The sequence below is a fragment of the Fusarium subglutinans genome (genome assembly GCF_013396075.1).
Source record: "Fusarium subglutinans strain NRRL 66333 chromosome Unknown NRRL66333_c0000171, whole genome shotgun sequence".
NCBI lineage: Eukaryota > Fungi > Ascomycota > Sordariomycetes > Hypocreales > Nectriaceae > Fusarium > Fusarium subglutinans.
Window position 1 is genome coordinate 24,818 of NW_023502234.1, and position 24,453 is coordinate 49,270.

Consider the following 24,453-nt stretch of genomic DNA (forward strand, 5'->3'; position numbering starts at 1 on the left):
ATCAGCATTTAAATACTATTTGTAACAATACTGGGGTATCCGTTCTCCTCCATCTTTCGACGCTGGTGAAACCAACAAATGTCTCCCAACAAAACTCGCCTAGCTGTCTGGAGCACGCCTTGACCATCAAAGTCGTGTCTTCATTATATATAGTAACAAAAGAAAAGGGGTATCTGCAACATCGTTTCCAAGCAGACCCTTAGAACTGTTATACACGCACGTTGTCTCTCCGCTCATCGTCCGAAGTTGGCCGACTCTCGTTGGCCAGTTCAGTCATGCTTTCCGTCTCGAACTTATTCGATCGTCGGAACTGACCGAGGTTGTGTCGATGATGGCTGGTCATTGTCCTTGCGTTATTGGCCCCGACCTCTGGTGCCATGCCACCAACGAGTTCTGTCACATCCGGCCTTCGACCCATACGTAGGTCAGTAGCCAGGTTCTTGCACGCACTCCAAGATGTAACCATGTAAATGAGAGCATTCCAAAAGCCCTGAAGAGGAAGCACGAAAGCACTCATAAACTCCAGAGGTACAGATGAGTTTTTGGTGTGGAATACTGAATACACACGGTTGGCGCTTGATGGAACCCATGTGATCAAGATGGCTGTGAAGAACAGCAGGGCACACTTTGTGTATTGCCATGCTGCATTGCTGAGTTCTCGATTCCTCCTTCGAGCGGGATTACCTCCCGATCGCTGCTGCTGCGGTGCAGGAACTTGAACACTCGCCCGTGTCTGTTGTCGTTCAATAGGGAGAACTTCATCCCCAACATCCCCAGAGCTAGGCTGCGCTGAGATATGGACCGAGTATGCGTTAGAGCTAGGGTTACTAGGGTCGGGTGCTCGGCGACCCCCCATGGGTTGAAGATGAATCGCATTCGGAGTAACGACCTCTGTGGTGACCGAAACCTCTGTGGTCTTAATAGTTCCCAGATGATCTCCAGCCCCATAAGTCAGATCTCGATCGGTGGAGCTAAAATCATCAAGCTCCTGTCGCTTGCGATAGATGGTGCTACCAGCACGGATGTAGATAAAAAAGGTAATGGCAATGACAACCCTGTGATGGTCAGCGCCCACTCCAAAGTCAAACGAGAACAATTACTTACCAGACAGGTCCGTAGAAAGTGATGATACGCCAGATATCCCACTCCATGCTCACCCAACACCAAAGTGTGGCATTACCATACATTCGGTGTCCCTCGTCGTTCTTGATGAAGATGTATACAAAGGCGGGGACGAAAGGAATACCGTAACATCCGATGAGATAAGGAATCTCCATCTTTCGTAATTTCCGAGCATCGAACTTGAAATAAAATGTCAGGTAGACATTGATGGCCATGGACAGTGTCCAGAAGGCATCGGCAGGCATGAACCTAATGCATGTTAGTATCCAAGAGCTTCGGTATGGTATAAGTGAGCCTACATCTGGATGAGGAAGGCCTGGAATTGGCAGCCCACAGAGTTTGGTGAGCCTATATATGATCTTGACATTAACGTGCCGACATTGGTCATCATGTTTCCAAAGGAAGCATAAAAGACTAGTCGGTTGATGGGTTTATGGAAGGCCTTGGATGACAAGAATGTGGCGATAATGAAGAGTGAGCCGAGCAATGAGAAGACAGAGCATGTTCGCTCAATGATGCTCAGAGCGCGGAGCTGCGAGTCTGAGAGATGTTCGGCGGAAGACATGATGAAAGCACCGAGACTCAAGAGGATGGACGGTAGTTAACTTGGGTCTTGGTGGTGATCACCAAGCAATGGGTGGTTCTCGTCGTCGAGCCGTGGTGGGGATGGAGAGTCGGTTTTATCGGTAGTTCACCATACTTCCAGCGTCTACTCAATATTTATGATGAGGTGTTGTTGGATGAAAGTAGTAGGTAAAGTCCAATGCTTTATTGTCGGTCAAGGTTGGTTGGTTGGTTGGTCAGGTGTCCTCGAGATAGAAGGAGCGTTGGTATGCGCAACGGTCAAGTCCCAAAGCGTTCGAGGCTAGGTTTTGTCTTATACCCAACAACCAACACTAGCAATGATTGCACATTCAGGACAAAGGTGCAATTCCAAAGCGTGGCAAGCAAGGAGGAAACTATGCAGTGACCAAGGGGGAGGGTGATTGGGTTTATAAAGAAGACTGCTGCAGATCCCTATTGCATACACAATCGTAACAAAGAGGAGGGCGAGCAAGTTGATGATGGCGGGGGGCGAGAGGGAAGGCAAGATAAAAGTAGTTGAGGAAGAAGTAAGTGATAATTAGTCTAACCAAGAGTCCGGCACAAAGGAAGACCTGCTAGCATGTAAAGGAGGGGGGACTAGATCTGTATGTAATATGGCTCGCGGGGAGACTGAGAGGCGAGGGCATGGCCTGGCATGGCATGGCATGCATATGCCCAAAGAGGAACACGGACAGAGCAAGACAGACACAGACGGTGGTGATATTGGCGCTTATGCTTAGGACATGGGGTGTGGGAGGGTACAATAGACAAGCGATGAACTCGACGAGGATCCCCTGTAACCCTTGAGCTGAAGAAGGACAAGCCTAAAGTCGATGTCTTATCCATGTCCCGGGGAATGCATGGGGATGGGAAATCTGTAAGACGGCTAGGACGGGCTACGGGCCAGCAAGGCCAGTTCGGGCTCCACAGCTGCTGATGTGGTAGATCCTACAGCAGAAGAAAGAACGGACATGTTGCCGATACCGATAAAAAGAAGACGTAAGCAAGTCATACATTTACCCAACGCCTCCTGAAGCCAACAGCATGGGAGAAGGATCAAAGTTTCAAGCCACGGCGTCCTCGCCTAAAGAGGTATGATAGCACAGCATCTTGTGTCAAGTCTGCACAGCGAAGGGTATCACAGAAACAACAAGAGGTGAGTGAGATCTTCTATATTGATCAAGTGATGATATTGCATTGGCTTAGACTGAGAAATATCCCAGCATCTGCTGAAGATCCCCCAGAAATGATAATGGAACCATGCTTGCATGTCCCCGGGCATGAGGAATTAAAACCACGCACGTCAGAGATTAGAGAGTGGTGAGTGATATTGGTAATTGGTTGGTCGTCATCTGTTGGACCAGATGTGAGAGAGAGACAGACAGAGACAAGATTCTTGGGTGGCGTCCAGCCCAAGATCTTCACCAGTGGAGAGGGATTGTGGAGTTTAGCCCAGTTTGTGGGGAGACCCCACTAACTCTACACTGGCCAAAGCCTGGAAAATCATTCAACTCATCTCATCTCAATCAGTGCAAAACACAACATTTGTGTTGGTCAGCAGTGGATGCAAGATGAGCATTGACATTTTTTCCTGAATCAATTAATCAAAGCCAGATCGAAAAAAGAAGGCGACAGCACATCTGCCTTCATGGTTTCAGGAACGGCGCCCCCTTTGCCGGCCCTTCTTTTAGTTGCCTTGACGCTCACTCACCACACATGGCACGGACAGAACCCCCCCTGAACATCCCCTAAAAGAAACCCTGGGCTAATGCGTGAGGCATGGACCAAAGCCTCCTATCAAAGGATTTGCAGCTGACATCGAGTCAACTCTATGTATGAAATGCTCCGAGCACATGGCCGCCAGGCACTTTGATAGTAAAGATCATCGCTGTCAATGGATTTTGTTTCAATGACTGTCTGTTCGCATGTGCTAAAATGCTTCTCTCCTTCTATCTTGGTCTTGGCGCTGTATATCCTGATATCCCCATCGCAGAGAGTGAGACCCTCTCCCAGGTTCTTCTCTGTCTAGATGTCTCTCGCATGAGCTCCTTTTCAGCGTCGACGTTGCACTTGGCACGCGGGGGTTCTGCTGCGTCGACTGGCTTGGAGCTTGGCTTGGCTTTACGGGGACTCGGTTGCTGTAGACGCTTGGCATCTGGGGGAGAAGAGACAAAGAGACGAGAGTGAGATATGGGGAACGGTAGATGGGGGGAGAAAGAGAGGGTCCGGAATTAACAAGAGCCGACGATCACCTTTAGGACTTGTAAATCAAGTCAATAGCGCGAGTCGTTGAAGAAAGAGAGTGGCTACCGCTAGTGGATATCTCAGATGCCTTCTTTTCCGTGCTGTCTCCAGAATCAAAACTCACTGAGCACTCACCGTCCGCTAACACGCTCATCACAATGACTAACGAGCCGTATATGCCGAGGAACCTATTCTCGATTCGTCCTGTGTCGTCCAACTCCAACGTCGCTCGCTGTCGCTTTGACCGCCAGGTGGAACTTGTTAATGAGCGAGTCCGCTTGGCTTACGCTTGCCAAGCCACTCAAGCTCAATGGCAGATATCGTCTTTGTCTTGTTTCATATGACCTCCCCTCTTCTGTCTTTGTTTTACAATCTAGGTACCTAGTTGATTAATAACTCGAGTCAAGCCAAATGTTTCTGTTTCTTCCCCCCTTTGAACGCCTCTGCCGTTATCCGGTAGAGCCTTTTACTCGCGCTGTAATTAACCACGTGCGTTGGACGAGTATCATCCCCATGCTTGGAAACGATCGCTGAGAGATGCCACGCGAGCAACAAGGCGAGACAGGGCAAGACAAGGCAAGACAAGGCCTGCTGCAGTAGCCAGTAGGTAACATGTCGACTATCGTGTTACATCGTTTGCATGAGAGCGGTCTGCTTGTTTCCGCTATCCCAGTATCACTTGCGGTGCTCAAGCCACCTCAAAAATCGGTTTGTCCTGATGGATCAAGTTACCCGTGAGCTAGTTATATCATTATGCCACGTTTTTGATATCAGCTAAGATGGTGTCGTGAGGTCTAGACTTGGGATTAGATCCTCCTATAGCACCCTCTTAAACAACAAGTGTGTGGTATCGTGCCATCACAGACGCAAGCTGACGGCACAGTCTCAAATCCTTGTCGCATCAACCTTAAGACCCCGGATTTCTACGTATGTACGCTTCTCTCTGCCCATTCTTTTTATCCCGCCCGCCCGCCGGACTGGCTTACTTACATCTTAATCTGGCCCATTGCATTTGCTTTTTGCTGTCCCCGCATCGCATCGCTTCGCATCACATCACATTTTATCACATCACAGTCCACTCTGGTGGGACTGTAATGGCAATTCAAACTCGTTCGACAATCTCAGATTTCTCATAACAAACCCCAGAATCTGGGGTGGCGAAACCTGGGGTATCTTGCACCGCCGTCTGGGGTTTCTTGGCTATGACCTCTTTGAATGCCGCTCATTCATCGTTTTGGCAATTGAGCACCGAATTCTTTGCCCTGAAACGTTAGCTCCCCACGGTCAGGCATCCAATTAGTCTCCAAACATTGACACACCAACACCGGTCAAATTAATCCCATAAGGCGCGTTCCAGCTAGCCAGCCTAGCCTCCATTTTCTCCAAGTTAGCCTGTCCGGCTAAATAAATGCACCAACGATAGCCTCATTTCTGAGCCATGTGTCGGAGCTTCTTCTGTAAACAACGATTGACTTTCTCGCCTCGTAAGGCGCAGACACTTGCAGGCTCTTTTGTATGTCTCTTTTCCTGTGCCTCAGGTCAAGTCAATAGTTGATGGCCTCTGAATCCTTCTCGGGTCCGTGATCTGGAGTCATCAATATTACCCCTTTTTCGCCTCCTTTCGCCATATTAACATGTCCGTTATCGCTCTCTCTGAACAAGGAGACTCTGCCAAGCTGTCTGATGAACAAGCTCCAGAGTCCAGACTTGACTCACAAGCCAGAAGTTCCGGAGCTTCAGAGCCAGGCACCTGATTTAGTTAGCCTCTACGTTGCATCAAGACCCCGGGCTTATCCTTGTTGTCGAGATTATGCTTCAAACTCTGTTTCTTCTCTAGATCCTCTCTCATCGAATCCATCGATGCGCGATACCATGTTCTCCCTAACCAGGATCCCCTCTGTTGCCTCCCGTCCCCCCTAGCCCTCAAAAGACGATGTTTTGTAGTTTCCTGGACAGCGAAGCGAAGTCATCGTAAGCACAATGGACGGCTAGACGCATCAAGGGCAGGTAACACTGCCACATGGATGTCGGGGTGGACGGTTCGCATCACACAACTAAGCCAAATGGATAAAGTCGTTCCAGATGCATCGGACTTTGCCTGCCATCTTCGCGATTTGTCTATCATGTTCCTTGCATCGGACTCCAACTCTTTCCTTCCTAGGCAGGCTCCGCAGTGGCTCCCGGTTCGCGATGCTCTCGGATCGATTCGCGACAAAGTCTCTCTGGAAGAGTCACTGACAATGCTACAGTATCAGTACTGAGCCCTTCGAGAACCTCTGGCTCGTGTATCACCTTGATATGTAATCAACATCTTCCCGAATATGGTCATGGTTTCGAGGAAAACAGATCTCACACTGGTACTCCAAAAAACTTCAAGATTCTTTCGCAAATATCACGGCATCGCCGAAACTCTGACCAGAGTCCCCGGCCACAAACAGGCATGCTGCTATAAACAGTCACTTCCATGTTTGCCCAGAAAACCCCTCGAGCCTAAATGCTTCTTTTTAGTCATAAGAACTCAAAGTCTGCATCGACCTCGATGCACCTGTAATGGTTCCGGGTTCTTCACCGTTTGGTCTTCCGCATCGAAGGAGGCTGGGTGTTAGTCAGTCATATGACATAGGAAGACCTTGCTATAGTAAGGGGCTCCCCGAGCTTTTGGCTTGGTCTAACACTGGGTTGTTACAACTGCGGGTTGATAGCCCAACTGGGAGTCAAGTTCCCTTGGCTGTTACTTGTCTCTACTTTCTCGCTTGTTCCTCGTGACTTCGCTGTGAAATGATCAATTTACCATCGAAATAGAACTGCCGAAGCAATAGCGAATGAACTCGGTAATGAATACAAACTGTTCTTTCAAGCCCAAGTCAAAGACAAGGTAAAACTCCGTGTCAGAATGACGCTGTTTTGTAACCTGTCTGGACATATGAACACTTGAACGGTTTAAATCCAGACAAAGAGCGCGATACAGGCTGGACATGGGGACAGTCATAAACAACCACCGACCCCTTTGCGTGCTTTAGAAGTGATATAATAAACATGTAAGGACGTGGTTTGCAATCCTTTGTACGAAACCGCTGCTTGGTATATAGAACAGTGAAGAGTTACCCTACGCATCCGCAGTCATCTAGGAATGATAGGAATTGCGCTATTTCGCAGGTGGTTCTTTCGATCACTAAGTAACGCCAAATTGCAACTCGCATTTGATTGGGTTGGTTGCACATCCCGTTCTTGGTTATATTTAGCTGTAGTCAGGATGAAGCCTCAGCAAACCAAAGTCATTCAGGCAAGGTAGCTTCATTCGTTCATCAAAGAACCCAGCCTGGGTTAGACTCCAACATGAAGAGAAACTTCAATGAATCGAATCGATAGAGAAATATCAGTCAATGAAGTCAGTTGCGAATTGATCCGTATCTCCTGTGACTCGTGATATGATGTCCAACTCACCTACATCCGCCTCTGATGAATACCTTGGCTTAGAATGAAAATCGTTACCCAAATCACTACACGATAAAGGCACATGGGAACTATTCGGAACTGGAAAATCCTTTCTTTTACATACCGAGTCCTCCCGAGCCATCATTACTATCGTCGCCGGTGCCTACGACGATCTAATATAACCTTGATCATTATGATCAAGGGACAACGGGCAAACATTGCTGCCAAAGCCAATAAGACATTCAAAAAGCCGAGACCAAAGTCGAAGCCAAAGTCGCAGTCACGTAAGTAATCGATTGAACCCAAAAGACGATATTATGCTGACCAGAAGATTAATAACCGTCGAGGACCCCTAGAAGGGCCAAGTTTGCGACTATATCCGGAACACGTTGATAGCACTGCAAAGCGCCGTCTTCAATAAACGTAAAAATATCCCAGCTGAGGTGCAAGAGTTCTGCTATCGTGTCAGTATCCTACATACATGTGTGCTCGAGTTTGCCTTGGAGGTTGGCATCGAGAGACAAGATGGAGAATGTATGGACTGGCAATGGTAACCGAAGATCCCTGTTCACCTCGTTCGTACGGTCTATGAAGAGTCATGTTATCCTGAGGGAGCGGTCGCGAGGCCTTGGGATAGGTATGGGTGATTCTCAAATACCTTAGGGGATGCAATGTCATGATAGACCTCGCCATTACTCAATATGACCGCAACTTGAACTTATTGGTACTTGGGTATCCTTCAATTCGAGTTATGCATTCAGGAAAAATTCTGTCTGAGCTGAAGATTTAGTATTTTTAGTCTAGGTACAGACTCTTCTATACTGAGTTCAAAAGAAACTTCACTGCCCGGCAAAGAAGTGCAGACCAACTGCGCGGAACCTTTTCAGAGACGCCGGTAACACGCTTGGATTGATATCCGCAAAGCAAATGCATGGCTTACTTGGCTCATGCTTCAGTTTGACTCAGCATAGGAGAAAGTATGGTAGGTAGGTGTAGGTAGGCAGGTACATAGAACAACCACTAGATACTCTAACTTTCCATAGATGAGCTCTTTGCACTCTCTACGGTAGGTACTTACCAACAATGACCTTCGCCGACACGGTATCCAATAAATAAATCAAGGAAGGCAGTTAAATATCACCTTACTACCTACCTTATCATAAGTGTTGGGGCCTCCTTCTCTCATATAAACAATCTTATCAAAGCCAAACTTCTATTATCTTCCAACTCCTGGCTTCGATTCCATTCCAACACTCAAATGGACGAATCTTTATATATAAATTCTACCGTTACCTCTAGATATTCTATCTTTCAATCATGGAAGACGTAGGGCCAAGAACAGTCGTTGCAGCAGCCACGGCAGCAGACAGTCTTACGGTCCCTCCAAGTACCTATAACCACACGACTCTTCCAAGCAACACCTATTCTTCCGATCAATCTCGTGATCCGTCGCTCTCCAGCCGCCCTTCTTTGCCTTGGACCCCTTACTCTGACTCTTCAATTGGGCTAGACAAGGACTCGATCGATGATTATCATTCACGATTCTCGCATGTGCACACCCCGGAATCTTCCTATGGGACAAGGCCACCATCAGTCAACGAGGAAGCCATGCGCTATCATCGAAGACGACAGGGAAAGTTCAAGATCCCTGAAGAGAGGTTCAACCCAAGTGACCGCTACAGACGTTCTCATCGTGGACGCCGTGGTCGCCATGCTCACTCTAGCCATCGTCATCCGCAGCGCAACGAAAGGCGTAATAACACAAATACAGGGTGTCTACGGTCTACCAAGCATACCGAAACCCCAGCCGACATAGTCTTAGAACCTCAGCCAGAGAAAGCCAAGGTTGTGGGTGACAAGTTGACCAAGAAAACTGGGAACAGCGGCATGACGTGGCGGCGTATCAGTCAAGGCTTAGGAATCGGGAAATCTAAAAAGAAAGAACAATCAGAAGAACAGCCGCCTGTTGAAGCTGAGGATGTACCGAAGAAAAGGAGCAAGTGGAGGTTCTGGGCCAAGCAGCCACCTGGTGACGATGCCGAGGCTAGTGATGCTCCCAAGACGTCAGACCCTAACGAGGAACCTATGTTTTCGGTCACCTCAGATTCGAGACCAAGCTTACTGGAAGCGCATGAGGAAGCTCCTATTTCAGTTCACCTGCATACTGTAATGAGACGAGTATCCAAAGGCGAGTGATCAGGGGCATTCGCCGGGACAGAATTAGACCAATTTGGATAATCGAAGGATACAAGGGATCAGGACCTCTAGTTCTTTCTCCAGTATAATCATCTCTACCTAATAAACACGAGATACCAAGTTGCTATGTTGTGATCGTGGCAAGTGCCCCAGTGCGTATACAAGCAACGCAACGTAAGGTACTTAGGTTACAACTTAGTACCAAGTTCCTGTCCCTCTCAGGAAATCATGGCTTATCAGAAACATTGAAGTGTCTCGGAAAGTTAAGGCATAGTTATTGTATTTGACGCTAAAAAGTGTGAGACTTAAGCCGACCCGAGATCGATATAGACTTTCAACACCAACATGAGGTACCCCAAGGCACAGAACCAGCAGTAAGATAAGGTAAGTACCTATGGAGGCCAATTTGTTCTAGACCTCAGGCACTCAGCTCAAGTTAAAGAAGCTGATCTTTCCCCTCGTGAAAATACCAGCATGCACGTCATACCCAAACCGGTGCAAACCAGCCCCATTCAGCTGTATGTATAGAAGAGCCGCACAAACATCACGATCTGTTCTCCTCTGACCTTGGAAATCCGAGCATTATCGCACTGCACCCTTTACAACTGCTGTATGACGTCGGGGACGGCTCGAGGGATGATCCCCCACGAGAAGGGCTTGGTGGAAGACCGGTATGAAGCGGCTTTTGAAGGGTCTGGCCTGGAAAACGTGGGGAAGTATGTTTTGCATGTGGTTTGATGGTTAGTCTGGTGATTGATTGTACTGTGCTGATATGGGGTAAGGTAGCTTACCTAGTACCTAGGTATGGACTCTGCTCTACCGACATGGGTCTGGGCTATCTGCTGTTATTTGAGAGTGAATTATATGGTTCGATTTCTGTTTCATCTGGATAAGCTATCGATAAAGATAGGCAGACACTGCTCAAGGAGGTGATGATGACCTGCATTGTAAATGTCGTGATTGTTCACTCTCATAAACAAGATGTGCACATTTACAAGCGCACTCGCATCATCCCGTCCCGTCCCCCAGCCTTACAGGGTAAAATGAAACTGCCAAAATGGGGGAATCATTGTTAGTCAAAGCACTTGGTCATCCATTTCTAGCACACCTGGGGACATTACAATACAGTGCACTTGAGGGAACTAATTGTGTTTTGCTGCTACTGCACGGGCGCTTTGTCTCAGCACCTCAGCTGCATCGCCAATCAATCCTGGGCATCTAACACATTTTTGTAATTTATCAAACTAAAGTCTCATAACAAACCATGAGCTAGAAAAACAAATGAGACTCGCCTCAGTGGCACGACATCACAAATGAGGCAGTAAGAAACCAAACAGCCAAGCCAGATCAATCCATTAAACCAAAATCAAAAATCAAAATCAAAATCACAAACGAGGAGGTAGTTCCCAGTCACATGCCTCCTCATCTCGGCCGTTTGATGCACACTCCCCCACCTTCATTTGGGCGAGCCGAGAGAGGCTTGGATGGCGTCCAAGTACCAGTACATACCGTTCTTCCGTCGCTAGACGGCCAAAGTGGAGAAACTTGGATCTTCCCCCCGCGAGGCTCGTCCCGAACCCTCTCATCTCGTGGCCGCGGGCCCACCGTTAGAGCTTCAGGACCCGCCTGTTTGCGGGAACTATTCATTCGTGGTGGGGAAACTACAGTATGAAAAAGAATGGACAAGAATTACAATGGAATGGATGGTTCGTGCCATTCTCGTGACAATTCAGAGGCCATTTCTACTACTTGGTAGGTAGTTTCTCTCTATAAAGATCAACAACACCCCGAACCATCAAATATCACGCATACATAATACACCACGCAAATAATCATGATACTCGCCTCCGCTACTCAAAACTCCATACGCTAACCAGTCAAATAACCCTTATTATCTTCACCTTTTAACAAAACTTTAACCAATCTACATGCTCTTTCCATAATACCAGCCCAAGGGTATAAACATCCGGATACATTACCTCCTTTCTCAAAGTCCAATAACAACAAGAATGGGGTATATGACATCGCTTGCGCCAGAAACAATTCAAGAACCGCAAACATTAACAACACGCTGAAAGAAGAAGAAAGAAAAGAAGAAGAAGAAGAAGAAGAAGAAGAAGAAGAAGAAGAAGAAGAAGAAGAAGAAGAAGAAGAAGAAGAAGAAGAAGAAGAAGAAGAAGAAGAAGAAGAAGAAGAAGAAGAAGAAGAAGAAGAAGAAGAAGAAGAAGAAGAAGAAGAAGAAGAAGAAGAAGAAGAAGAAGAAGAAGAAGAAGAAGAAGAAGAAGAAGAAGAAGAAGAAGAAGAAGAAGAAGAAGAAGAAGAAGAAGAAGAAGAAGAAGAAGAAGAAGAAGAAGAAGAAGAAGAAGAAGAAGAAGAAGAAGAAGAAGAAGAAGAAGAAGAAGAAGAAGAAGAAGAAGAAGAAGAAGAAGAAGAAGAAGAAGAAGAAGAAGAAGAAGAAGAAGAAGAAGAAGAAGAAGAAGAAGAAGAAGAAGAAGAAGAAGAAGAAGAAGAAGAAGAAGAAGAAGAAGAAGAAGAAGAAGAAGAAGAAGAAGAAGAAGAAGAAGAAGAAGAAGAAGAAGAAGAAGAAGAAGAAGAAGAAGAAGAAGAAGAAGAAGAAGAAGAAGAAGAAGAAGAAGAAGAAGAAGAAGAAGAAGAAGAAGAAGAAGAAAACAGACTGAAGAATACCGTGCTGACCTAGGTTTCTGCCTAGTCCTGTTTTGCACCAGACTGGAACTGGTCTGCTCAGATCTTAACCTGGAGATAAGCAGATGACCATCTTTGACCACCAAATGGAAGCCGAAACAGATTTTGACACAAATGAAAAAAGAAGGGAGAGAACGGAAGCAAAAGAACGGGCGGAACAGAAAGAAATATAACAGTGACCTCACAGCATTGGCATTCTCGTCACCAGGCAGAATGTGCGACACTGCTCGACGTCAATAGGCTCTGTCTACCGCCCGACACGCCTGGGGTATAGGTCACTGCCCTTGAGAGCTGGTTCGTTCCAATTCTTGAGCCGTCATTCGAGTGTTCGCTTGTTACAAGCTGCGTCATGTCTTCTGGTAGTTCTGCACCCTCGTCGTTCCACCAATAGTGCAGTACATCACTCTGCCAGCGATCAAGATCACGGATCTTGAGTCCCCGACTCTTGGTGAAGGTTGTATGGAGAAGCAGCGCATTCACTGACGACAGCCTAAGCTGGTGCAAAAGCCATCTATTAATAAAATCACCCTTGCCACCCTCTCCATGATCCAGCATTAGCCGATCGATGGAATACTCTTTGGATGCAAGCTGCATGCGGCTTGGTTTCCCCGGGTCAGTCACCGGTAGGGCTGCTGCTGCCTTGAGTGCATCACGCGGTGTCAGGGGGAATTCGTCAGCCATAACGTGTTCAGGCTGGCTCAGAAGAACAGGGAATGTGGGATGTGCAAGATCTGTCCGGCTGCGCAGTATCACGGAGGCGTCATCGAGTTCTATGTCCTCATACCCATTTTCAGGATTGAGAAGATAAGCAACGCGTGACGACAAATGCTTTTGCATCACTCCCTTTTCCTCGCACAGCTTTCGGAGAGCAGTTGCTTGTCGCTGCAGGCTGGTGACACTGTTGCGCATTTCTTGCTCTTCCAGAGGGAACTCATCGAAGAATTCGATCTCAGCCTCGTTCAGCTCCATACCCGCGGCTGCCTTCATCTTTAATTCTCCCTCATGCTGCTCCTTGAGAAATAGTAGCTCGTCAAGCTCTTCCTTGGCGTTCTCAAGGTCACCGACTGCAGCCATGAGATCCAGATACATAGGATGCAGATCCTCGGATGGGCCATCTGGAGATATGCCCATTAGATCATTGGGAACATTCTTATCTTCCTCATGCTTTTTGTCGTCTTCTTCAGGAGGCTGCTCGAGAGGAACGGCTTGGCCAACCGCAAGCAAACTAAAGAATCGAATCTCTAGCCTGTTGAGGATTTCCTCTTCTTCATCCAAGGTGATCTCAAGATCTTCGTAATCGTTTTCATAGGCTTGGTATTCAGTTCTCAGCCGCTGCAGCTCTGCCAGATGTCGTTCCAGAGTGGCAGGTCCTGTTACTATCTGCCCTTGTTGAGCAATCAGCATGGGTCGAACGACACCCATGAATGTATTGTCTGCATCGTCCCTCTGTCTCCTCAACTCTCTTAATCTTTTTCGCTTCTTGGCCATTTGGCTCTTGATGTCGTTCAACTTGACCCGTTGATCTTTGAGTTTGACCCAGAGTAGCTCCAAAGTATCCTCAGCAGGGGCAGACCCTTTCGATCGATGACTTCTGCTACCCCTGGTGGTTTCCAAGACAGGATCGAGGCTGGTGCTCAATTCCAGGCGATCTTTCGGGGCGCGATCTCGCTCATATTCAGATATCCAGTTGGTTATACGAGTTGTCATAGAAGTCTTACGATTTCCTCCTTGTGGATTCAAATTGGAAGCTGTAGGATATAGAGGGGGAAACTGACGCGAGTTTCGGAGGACAAGAGAGTCCTCATCGGACAGAGAATCAGAGAAAGATACCTCATCATCAATTAACCGCGGGATTGTATGGTTTGAAGATTGAGATGTAGAAGTGGTATCCCGAAGTTCGGGCTGAGTTGATGCTTTTGGGGCCAAGTGGAATGCCAGATTACTCTTGTTTCGCGACTGGTGAGCGCTGTGTGGTGGTCCAAAGCTAACAAATCCTCTCGGTGGTCCCAAATTTGGTGTTTGAGTCTGAGCGGGTGCATCACCTGGAGAATTGGATACAGAACTAAAGGTCATTCGAGGTGGTGGCGTCGGCAATGTCTGCTGAGAGAGCCGCTGTGGAGGTGAAACCGTGTCAAGGTTATATGTGAATGGTGGGCGTAGATTTGTATTGGTGATGAAATTGCCAGGTGGTGGTTGAGGTGGAGGTGGAGGCGGCGGTAGATAGAACGAGGGGCGACTTGACGCGTGCGGGGATGACGGAGATGATACAGTTGGAGGTCGAAGATAGAATAGACGTGGCGGAGGAGGAGGAGGTGGTGGTGGTGGTGGTGGTGGTGGAATGTCAAGGCCAGGTTTCCATGGTGGAGGAGGATGAGAAGGCGGAGGCGGGCCCGACATGTCTATTACGCTGGCCTGAGTCGACGGTGCTTGATTGTTGGAAAACACCGTCTCGACTTCGGACATAGGGAAGCTTGTCGAGACATGAATCGGGGTTGATGGCGGTAGAGCATCGTGGATCGGATAATGCCCCTCGCCTTCAAGCTCGTGCTGGTAGCGGGAATTGCCATGGGTCCCAGGCACGGGAAGAGGCGAAGTCGAAGAATGAGGATATTGGTGATGCGAGTTTTGGTGGATTCGGGCGTAGCTCGAGTGGTTGTGGTTGTCGTACGCTACGGCCTCCATCGACGTACGTAAGATCAACAGAGCTAAGATAAAGAGACGAACTCATTAGAACTGGAGGCGGCCTGTCCATTTCTCTTCTCAGATAAACGGATGTGACGATCAATGCTTAGTCGATCGTTGAGGCTCTTTGCAATGACTGTCGACGAAAGGGAGAGGGAAAGGGAGTTGACAAGGAAATGAGAACAGCCAAAGCCAGCCAGGGATTTGATTTGCTTTTTCTTCATTTGGCGAGATAGCATAACTTGGGGCGGACGGCATAGCTCTCTGGCGGCTGATTTGCACGTTTGGAATGAGATTCGTGACACACAACAAGGTTCGGTTTCTAGGGGAAACATCCCGGCGTCCGGGGGGGCAGCGGCCACTAAAAGCTAGCGACAGTTAGCGCCTGAATGTGAGAAAAATGCATGTGGGAGCTTCTGATTTATGCATTGGCGATTACGCGACAAAGCAAGTCCAGGACTTGTCATCTCATGATCTGGACTGACCAAATAAGAACGTGACAGCAGAGCGAGGGAGGGGGAGCTATGAGTCTACACAGATTGTGCAGGAAATGCTGGGCCAGTGAGAGTGACCGTGTCAGACAATACTGGGCGGCTGTTAAGGAGTGGAGGTCCACTACGCGATGGACGGGTAGGTACCTATGCAGCCTGGTTTATCATATCCCGTGTAAACAAACGGTGGAGAGAAGAAGGTAAATAACTACCTATCCACGTCATTGGATCATAATAAAACGTTCAACGGACGGGAGCTTGTCAATTAAGTTACGCCTCATCTCATCGCAAGCTTGCTTCACTTGACTTGACTGAGCTTGCCTGGTCACCAGACTTTTGAGGCCAGCGCAGATTCCACTAATGGTGGATGCTCAAACGCACACTGTGCTCTCCCCGTCCACTTATCCCGTGTTAACTTACCTTGCTAGAGCCTCGTCGTTGTAACTCTACCTCGACACCAACAATGACACCCTGCAGACATTCCCGATGGACGCCTTCCAAAATCGCTCACTCCCCTCCAATTCACCCACTTTGGTCCAATACGCTCTCGGCTCTTTGCATATTGCCCATGTCTGTTCCGTCTTGGACTGTGTATTCGACGGAGAGGGGCGTGTCTTGCAGGTTATGTTCAGTGCCTATTCAACATGAAAAGCCCATATCATTCACTGCTCTCTGCCCTCTCGAGAGCCCGCAACTCGGCGTCTCAGCTGGTGTTATCTTGGACGGAACTGCACCTCCTTCAGGCCTTTACCTTATTTCCTCTTTAGTTGCCTGCTAAGGGTCTCGTCATGCGAGTTTGCAGCTCGACTCCTCCGAGAACCCCTCCATGAGTCCACCTCCTCCACTTGTTGCATCCATCCCCACTCGACTCGTTCTGTTACTCGCTGGCTGATGCGCGACATTAAAGAGATGCTGGACTGCATAGTCAGAAGCGACTGATAAGCTGCGGTTGCCGCTCAGTTGTCCACCCTCTGAGCCCTTCCGGTTTCTACCTCTTGTTTCCCGTACCGATCTATTCTTCAAAGGTCGACCGGAACTGGGAGATTCAGTTGTGACTCAAAGCTCCAGCTCCAGCTTACTGACATCAGGCTGCACGCCATTCCTTCAGGCAGTCCTGCAACTCCTGCAGCCAAAGCAGTTTTTCTGCTTTTCTTATTGCTGGTATTTGGTTGTCATCATCGCGTATCCTGCGGGCAGATGCTAGGCTTCCTGTTGTACCACCTCGACCAGCCCGCCTTCAACAACTGCCTCTGACTCCTAGTTCACCAGCAGCACCACCACAAGAGGCGCACGAGATACCCCTTTAGCATACTTTATGCAACTCTGAAGCAACAATCCTAGTTTTGGCGGCAGAATCTCACCTGCCTACCCCGACCTACATACGCCACAGGCATCAAATCCCTACAGGACACTGGTCAACCTCACACAGATACAGGAAGCCGGTATAGCGCTAGAGCAAAGACGAGACAGTCGTCTCAGCGGAATCTCTCGAGTACTTGCATCTACAACAATCAATCCAATTATCCCGATCTACGCCAACGCACCCCAAGGAACCCAACGAGAGCCCGGATCTTCGTCCTCGTGCGACCAAGCTGCAGCTCCCTTATCCAGTCTCCATCCCGAATCAAGAGCTGAGCCGCATTTTTTGGTTAGCCAGCTAACTTCTCGGTTTGCGGTTCCACTGTACTGCTCTTGCTTATTTCTACAAAAGCCCCCAACCCACCATCTCCCAGTTATTGGTACCGCTTTACTTCAGTTCGTTACGTTCTAAGCAACTAACAAGGCCTCGAGCTTTGGAGGCGAAAGAACTCATAGTTCTTTACATCAAACACTTCCTCTTTCCTAGTGGTGCAAAATATTTATGCATTCTTTGCACGTTTGACGCTTCGCGTATTAATTACTGCGGTATCATATATCCACATCAGTTTTCACACTTGGTGGGTGTATCAACTACATACCTGTCTTAACCTCCTCCGGGTTGATCATATTTATTTCAAGACCTGCAATCGATTTGTGGTATTGAGACGCTTTGCTTGCATGCGCAAAATGCTACTATGTATCAAACAAGCAGACCAGGATGGAGCGAGTGGTCTAGGTGGATATGGAATCCAGACTACCAGCAATATTATCGCCAAAGAGTAGACGCTGCCGGTGTGTATCTCTATATAATCTTCCCCTCTCTTCCAGACTTACTGACCAAAGTTGCATAGGCAACTCGGATATTCAATGGCAGAGCGAATATGAGTCTGCTCAGAATAGAGAGGTCCCCCGGACTCCTGTTCAAGTCCCTGCACAAGTTCAACAGATGGACCAGATGGACCAGGTGACCCAGCAGTTTGGTTCCGTCAACATACAGAGCCCTGAACAAGCGGCTGGAGACGAGCACGACAGTACGTTTTGACTTGTGTTGGTCCCCTGATTTTTCAGCACAAGCCCCTTGGCTCCTTTCCACCTCGTCAGCTCTATAATGTGCTAACGTGATGGATGGTCTAGATAATGAATATGTCACGGGCGGTTCATCGTCGAGAGTAAAGTCCAAATCATCGAGGTCGCATAGTAGTTCATCAAAGTCGAAATCGAAACCGTCCAAGTCCTCTAGTGGGAAAGGCAAGGCACCCGCCCAGGAAGCCATTGACGAGGTTGATGAACACGGCTATGAAAATCGTCATAGTCAACGGAGACCATCTGCATCTACAACCGCTCAACAAGCAGAACAGACCTGTAAGTAAGCGGAGAGTTGATGGCATCTTGGTGGGAAAGACTGCTAAACTAGCCAGATTACGACCCGAATACTGGCCAGTATTACATATTGCCACAAGCTACTCAAGGTATGCGAAATACTCTATTTCAATTTGAGTATTAGTATTGACAAAGGTCACTCAACCACAGGAGATCCTGCATCCAACCAGCCCTATCCAAGTGGCTCGGTCGAAGGGGAAGACCCAGAACTTCAGGCAGCCCTGGATCAGAGTCGACAGTATTCGCGAGATCAATATCGAGGTGGCGAGCCGTCATCTGCTGCATATGCCCCCTATGGTACGTGACTTAAAGGACAAGCTGTAATTTAATTTCGGGTTTCTAACATGCACAGCAGCTCAAGACGAGGAAGAGGATCCCGGGCCAGCTGTGGCCTCCACCAACCAGGAGCACATTGTAGGCACTGGGGGTGAAACAGAGACTCTAGATCCACGTATGATTATCTGCTCTATGTAGTGCAGGGCCAAACTAATTTGATGCTAGGGTATCGTGTTGCACAGTCTCATATGTTCCAACCCGGCGAGGTAAGCTGACCCCCCCCCCCCCCCCCCCCAAGACTCCAAAACTATGCTAATCGCCCAACAGGTCTTCAAAGTCCTCTGGCCAGAGCCAGCAGGAGGAGGCAGTGTTGTTGAAGAAACAGTCTATCGCGACCGGTACGGCGGTCAAATATTTGTTCATTTCCGTCGATTCATCGTAGTCGCAAACGATCGCGGCCACTGCACTTGCATGTAAGTGTCATGTCCCATCGGCTCTTGAGCCCGGAACCGTGCTAACATGCCAGACCTATCTCTACGTATGGTAAAAAGGGCTGTAAAAAGAGTGGCGTCAAGGCTGAACAACACGGAATTGTTGTTGAAAGCAGCAATCGAAACCCTACTGCCCTACCTGGCGAGCCAGAGCTTGGATATCCTCCTGTGCGTGTGCACATCCACGAGCCGGATGAGCGAATCGCAAAAGAGTCCCGAGTTAATTACTCAAAACTCACGACGGTAGAACATAACGTCAAAGTGCTCTTCATCGGTCGCGTGGTGACCTCAGATTGGGATACTGTCACCGAAGCGGTCAACGCTAGCTGGGCAAAGAAGACGCATGTAAAGAAGAAGCATCGCAGACCATGATCCTGCGAACAGCTCTAACATTCACGTTTTAAGGTGCCTGTGTAAGCAGGTCCCTACATCGGGTGTCATCAATGACATCTGCATATATACGTTCCTCAGGAGCAGCCAGCTTCTCTGGCATGCACCTGCGAAACTTGTCTCGGCAGCTTCGCAATCTCGAGACAGACACGGTATGGGTTAAGCTCAACTTTCCAGACATGCTGCCTGAAGTATCGTGGTAGCTTCTTGGCTGGAAACCGAACACCCTCGCAAGCGGCGCGCAGTTCACCAATGTGCGTCCACACAAGGTAGCCATTTTCTTCTTGTTCTTGGTTCGGACTTTTGCATTGTTTTTTCTTTCCTCTTAACGTCTTCAACCATTTGGAAAGTGTTTCTAAGTACTCTACTATGTTGGACAAGATCTTTTTATATAACTTGACAGCAAGATTTGGTGGAACAGCACACAACTCCGGATATGTTGATAAAGGTATTCCTGATATCTGATGAGTTTGGGTTTTTCTTTTTGTTTCATCCTTTCCGCAGTCCTTCTCTTCTTCAGTGTTGAGATAGTCTTACAGAGACTTTTCAATGGTTTTAATGAAAGACATGATCCATAAGGACTTCACTGTGTTTTACAATGCGTTGCAAATGCCTGGTGGGCATCACAATCATTTACGAGGCACTGTCCGGTTTTTTGGGAACGCTGAAGGGTGTCTCTTTGGTACGAGTCCGGTGCAAATATCAGAATGAATACATGAATTTATAGGAGCCTCCAAGGAAGGCTTCTGATTATATAAACATGAATGAATGAAGAGCCTCCTTGTGTGTAGAGGTTACCGAGATAGACCCACCCACCGGACGTCGTGCCTCGGCATCTTTTTCCCCGCAACCGGAGGCTTAATTAATGAACCCCGGACGTACCCCAGCGCAGACAAAACTCCGAGGCTCGACGCTCGTCACCAAGATCAAGGGGAGACATTGCTAATCAATTCTCTTTCCTATAAAAGATCCCTCCACTTCAATATTCTAGTGAAATATTTCTGCTTCAATCTCATTGTAAAAGTTCTTCTTATTCCATCACACCACTCAACCCCGTATACGTCACCCCTTCTACCCTTGTACTCACTATCCACTTCACTTTTCGCAACCACAAATACAAACACAGACACAATGGCTGAAGCCCAGTTGGAAGATTTCCCTTCGCTTTTCTCCCTGAAGGGCAAGGTCGCCGTTATCACCGGTGGCTCTCGCGGTCTGGGTCTGCACGCAGCTTCAGCGTAAGTAATTTATTGCAAAACATCTACAAACGCGACTGACATTGTCTCAGATTCCTCCAAGCAGGCGCATCAAAGGTCTTCATCTCATCCCGCAAGGCCGCTGCCTGTGAAGAAGCATGCAAAGCTCTCAATGCTCTCCCCAACCGTGCTCCCGGTGCTGTTGCCATCTCAGTTCCCGCGGACTCAGCCAAGTTCGAGGGCGTAGAGAGTCTTCTCGCGCAGGTCAAGAAGCACACTGACCGCGTCGATATTCTCTTCGCTAATGCTGGAGCTACATGGGGTGAGCAGTTTGACACCCATCCTGACTCTGCTTTTGCCAAGGTCATGGACCTCAACGTCAAGGCTGTTTTCAACACAATCCGTCTCTTTACACCACTCCTCGAGAAGAGCGCTTCTCTTCAGGATCCTAGCCGTGTGATTATCACTGCCAGTGTTGCAGGACTCGGTGTCGGCACGATTGGAAAACAGGGCACATACGGTTACTCCGCCAGCAAGGCTGCTGTGCTGCATCTGGGACGCAACATTGCCATGGAGCTGGGACCTAGGCACATCACCGTCAACTCCATCTGCCCTGGCTTCTTCCCTAGCAAGATGTCCAATGGTCTGCTGGAGATGTCTGGTGGTGCTGAGGAGATCGCAAACAGCAACCCCATGCGCCGACTGGGCAAGCCTGAGGATATTGCCGGTGTGGTTGTTTACCTCGCTAGTCGGGCAGGATCTCATGTTAATGGTGAGACAATTGCCATTGATGGTGGTGCCCTGTGGCAGCGAGGCGAGCTCATGGTCGAATCCAAGTCAAAGCTGTAGCGGCAGTGGATGCGAAATGTATGATAAAGAATGACCATTCATTTATGGGGACTTAACTAGAAGGCAAATGCCTCTTGATGTCTATTTATTTGTTTATTTTATCTGTGCCAGCCTTGATGTTATTGGTTGGCCTCATGAACTCACCTGCTCTAATGGCTTTCGAGCAATCCAAGTACTTGCTCTATATGTCGACTGCAAAAGACTGTCAGGATCATGAATATACGGTGCATGGACACCAGTCTCGTGCCGCTCAACAACAAATCCCATCTTCTCCAACAGTGCAATAACTTCGTCGTCAGCCAGCTCAAAACTTCCTGGGTCAGCGATGCCCGATGAACTCTTTGGGTCATGCTCCGCTTCCCCGTCTTGTCCATGAGTACCAGGCGCATTGTTCTCAAAATGCCACAATAAGGGCCCCACGTTGATGAGAACACCCCCAGGCCGAAGACAGTGCCGTATGACTTCCAGGTACCGAATCAGATTCGGTGCTGTGTCGAGGAAGAAGACACTTGCCACAGCATCGTACTGTGCTTCATGGTCTTCGTTAGAATAGAGGCAGAGAAAGTCGGCGGCGCACATGGACATTTCTCCAACATTAGGTGTGGCAGCTAGAACGGAGGCTGGATGGATGTCCGGAACGCGATAGCTTCTGAGGTGGTTCGCTCGGGTGAGGTGATTGGAGAAACTGTGAACCCAGGGGTAAATAGTATGGTGTTCGGCCGCAGGACAATAGTTTAGAATGTATGATGAGGCGAGGAGTTGATGATAGGAGATCTCGTTGCCTTCAGCGGTATATCCATTGGCAACCAGATCAAATACCAATCTTCCTAGACCTGCGCCTGGTACCAATACACTTAGAGGATATCTATCCGGATATCTCTCCTTTTCCGCCTCAAGAGCTTTCATGATGGGACCATAGCTAGCTTCTCTCTCTGCAGCTCCCGCCTCGGTCCAGTCTCTGTAGAACTGACGAATAGTACTCCTTGCTTTGTCAACATCAGAGTGCTTGGCGACGCCGGCCCATTCTTGAGGCATCTTGGGTTCAGGGTCTTCGGGTTCTGTCGTCATCATTCGAAATGACTGTAGGCCAACACGGGCAATGGTACGAGCCAGCTCCGCATTCTCATCGATTGCATCATCAGTCTTCTCAAGCGTGTCTAGGAAGTTGAACGGAGGTGCAGCCAAGAGTTTCCATTGTTCTTGAGGAAGAGCATAAAAGGCTTGACGACGGAGGTGTGTGACGTTGAAGTGAGATACTTTTGCGTATTGGCTGTTGAACGTTCAGTATGAGTAACAGTACCCTTGAGTCGGATTGTAGATAGGGTTGAACAGATACTGAAGGTCCTATAAGGTTTGCCAACAGAGCGAGAGGAGGATGATCCGACTCAAGTGAGTTTCTTGGGATAACTCACAAGAATGAATCCAAGGCGCTGAATATAACCCGAACCTCTTCAGGGTCTTCAGCATTGTCCTCTACTCCAGCCCATGCACTGTCGTCGGGGACAATTTCGATGTAGTGGCCATCTTCAGATCCGGCCATACCGTATGGCTTAGAAGTGGATTTTGATATGCTGCGTTTAAGTAAGGGTCATGGAGGGGTAGAGAGGATTTTTTGGTAATATAGCACAAGGGTCAAATTCTTTGGTTATTTCATAAGTCCTGCCCTTAGAAGTGATTTGGTGAGCTCGACAAGTAGCGAAAGAGTGCGAAAAAATTGATGAAAAGATCAGAATGGACTCATGCCGCTCACTTTCTACAAGGTACTAAGGTTGACAATGATTTATGCGGGCCTGCTCCGAATGAGTTTGCGTGGGGTTGAGGAGATCATGTGATTACGGATTTGAGCAAACCGACGACTTGAATAAAGCATCATCAAAGAGAAATAACATCTTGTTAGCTTACTACTTACCGTCTTATAGTTGTTCAGCTGTTAGTAAGTATAATCTAGGCATTGTTGTTTTGCTCGCAAATATAGTAACCTCTTCAGTTGCGTCAGACGCCCAGACGGATTTCTACTTCACCTAACAGCACACACCCACCAAAGCCTCTCACTCGCCGTCTTGGGATCAAGAGATTTCTGACACAACAAAAAAATAACGTGATACTTCCTCATAAGACACATCATGGCTACAGACGTAATCGAGCTCTCTGTACCCCTCCCCCGCTCTCTAGACACGCGCATCTACCTCCGCCTTTCCACCAAAGCAAAGTCCATTGTGATATTCCTCACAACCGCGACACAGGATGAGCTCGCCACTCCTGTCCGCATGGGTTCTTTTGTCTACGCTCTGCCCAACGTGAGTACGGCCCGTTTCTGTTCCGGTAATACTTTGCTGACCTTCATAGCGGCTTGACCAGGCACAGCCATTATCTACCACGCTCTATTCTTCAGAGGCATCAGTGGAGTTTACAACACGCTTGGCCAAGCTTTTAGCTCGGAAATCACAGCTCCCGGTGTACGTCACTAACTCGATTAGTTTTGCTAATGCGGGTATGGGAGGCACGGTGGAAGAGGAGATGGAGGCTTTCAAGACCATTGTTCAAGTTGTGTCAGAGAGGCTACAGCTATCGGGTCCCAAGCCAACGGCGGCCTGATAGGATAAGGATACCTTACCTGCAACCAGGTCAAGGAATACGAAGTTTCAAGACTTGAGAATGACAATCTTGGGGGAAGAAGAGCTACGGACTTGCATCACCCACCACCTTAGCCTCTCCGTCAATACCTGATATCTATCCTAGAAACTCTCACCGACAGAACCGGAACCACTCAGAACTATGGTGCACAGCTTCGTTCACGTCACCGAGTAACATAGCTGTCAAGAGAGTCCTGGGAGAATTACGGCATCGACCACAAACAATCCCGGATGAATCCGCAGTGGCACACAGAGGCAGACGGCTTGTAGCAAATGTTTGTCACCAGGCGGGATTGCGCGTGTAACATCATAAGACCCAATCCTTATTCTTGTGCTGGGGAGGCTTATTATCGTTGTGCCTTTTTAATAGATATTACACCGAAGAGAAACAATGAAGGGTCTGTGAGTACACGAGCTAACT

At 48.3% G+C, this 24,453-nt stretch overlaps 8 protein-coding genes across 8 annotated transcripts; 5 read left to right on the forward strand and 3 right to left on the reverse strand.

Annotated features, from left to right (window-relative positions):
• Positions 1-208: 208 nt before the first annotated feature.
• Positions 209-1,687, reverse strand: FSUBG_10170 (G coupled receptor like; the record flags this gene model as incomplete). Its single annotated transcript, XM_036674722.1, has 3 exons — positions 209-1,055; positions 1,105-1,371; positions 1,422-1,687. 3 exons carry the CDS (start codon positions 1,685-1,687, stop codon positions 209-211), a joined length of 1,380 nt encoding a protein of 459 aa, XP_036534333.1.
• A 7,016-nt stretch (positions 1,688-8,703) lies between these two features.
• FSUBG_10171 (uncharacterized protein) lies at positions 8,704-9,582 on the forward strand (the record flags this gene model as incomplete). The annotated part of the gene is made up of 1 exon (XM_036674723.1): positions 8,704-9,582. The coding sequence occupies one exon, from the start codon at positions 8,704-8,706 to the stop codon at positions 9,580-9,582; it is 879 nt and encodes a 292-aa protein (XP_036534334.1).
• A 1,694-nt stretch (positions 9,583-11,276) lies between these two features.
• FSUBG_10172 (histone H5) lies at positions 11,277-12,260 on the forward strand (the record flags this gene model as incomplete). Its single annotated transcript, XM_036674724.1, has 2 exons — positions 11,277-11,288; positions 11,661-12,260. 2 exons carry the CDS (start codon positions 11,277-11,279, stop codon positions 12,258-12,260), a joined length of 612 nt encoding a protein of 203 aa, XP_036534335.1.
• A 226-nt stretch (positions 12,261-12,486) lies between these two features.
• FSUBG_10173 (uncharacterized protein) lies at positions 12,487-14,967 on the reverse strand (the record flags this gene model as incomplete). The annotated part of the gene is made up of 1 exon (XM_036674725.1): positions 12,487-14,967. One exon carries the CDS (start codon positions 14,965-14,967, stop codon positions 12,487-12,489), a length of 2,481 nt encoding a protein of 826 aa, XP_036534336.1.
• A 2,545-nt stretch (positions 14,968-17,512) lies between these two features.
• On the forward strand, positions 17,513-19,336 carry FSUBG_10174 (uncharacterized protein; the record flags this gene model as incomplete). Its single annotated transcript, XM_036674726.1, has 9 exons — positions 17,513-17,609; positions 17,669-17,848; positions 17,952-18,179; positions 18,236-18,286; positions 18,333-18,494; positions 18,553-18,648; positions 18,699-18,739; positions 18,801-18,946; positions 19,000-19,336. 9 exons carry the CDS (start codon positions 17,513-17,515, stop codon positions 19,334-19,336), a joined length of 1,338 nt encoding a protein of 445 aa, XP_036534337.1.
• A 1,149-nt stretch (positions 19,337-20,485) lies between these two features.
• On the forward strand, positions 20,486-21,399 carry FSUBG_10175 (NADPH-dependent beta-ketoacyl reductase (rhlG); the record flags this gene model as incomplete). The annotated part of the gene is made up of 2 exons (XM_036674727.1): positions 20,486-20,592; positions 20,643-21,399. 2 exons carry the CDS (start codon positions 20,486-20,488, stop codon positions 21,397-21,399), a joined length of 864 nt encoding a protein of 287 aa, XP_036534338.1.
• Positions 21,400-21,531: 132 nt separating this feature from the next.
• FSUBG_10176 (trehalase) lies at positions 21,532-22,939 on the reverse strand (the record flags this gene model as incomplete). Its single annotated transcript, XM_036674728.1, has 2 exons — positions 21,532-22,669; positions 22,812-22,939. 2 exons carry the CDS (start codon positions 22,937-22,939, stop codon positions 21,532-21,534), a joined length of 1,266 nt encoding a protein of 421 aa, XP_036534339.1.
• Positions 22,940-23,522: 583 nt separating this feature from the next.
• On the forward strand, positions 23,523-23,994 carry FSUBG_10177 (20S proteasome chaperone domain protein; the record flags this gene model as incomplete). Its single annotated transcript, XM_036674729.1, has 2 exons — positions 23,523-23,696; positions 23,746-23,994. 2 exons carry the CDS (start codon positions 23,523-23,525, stop codon positions 23,992-23,994), a joined length of 423 nt encoding a protein of 140 aa, XP_036534340.1.
• Between the last annotated feature and the right edge of the window lie 459 nt (positions 23,995-24,453).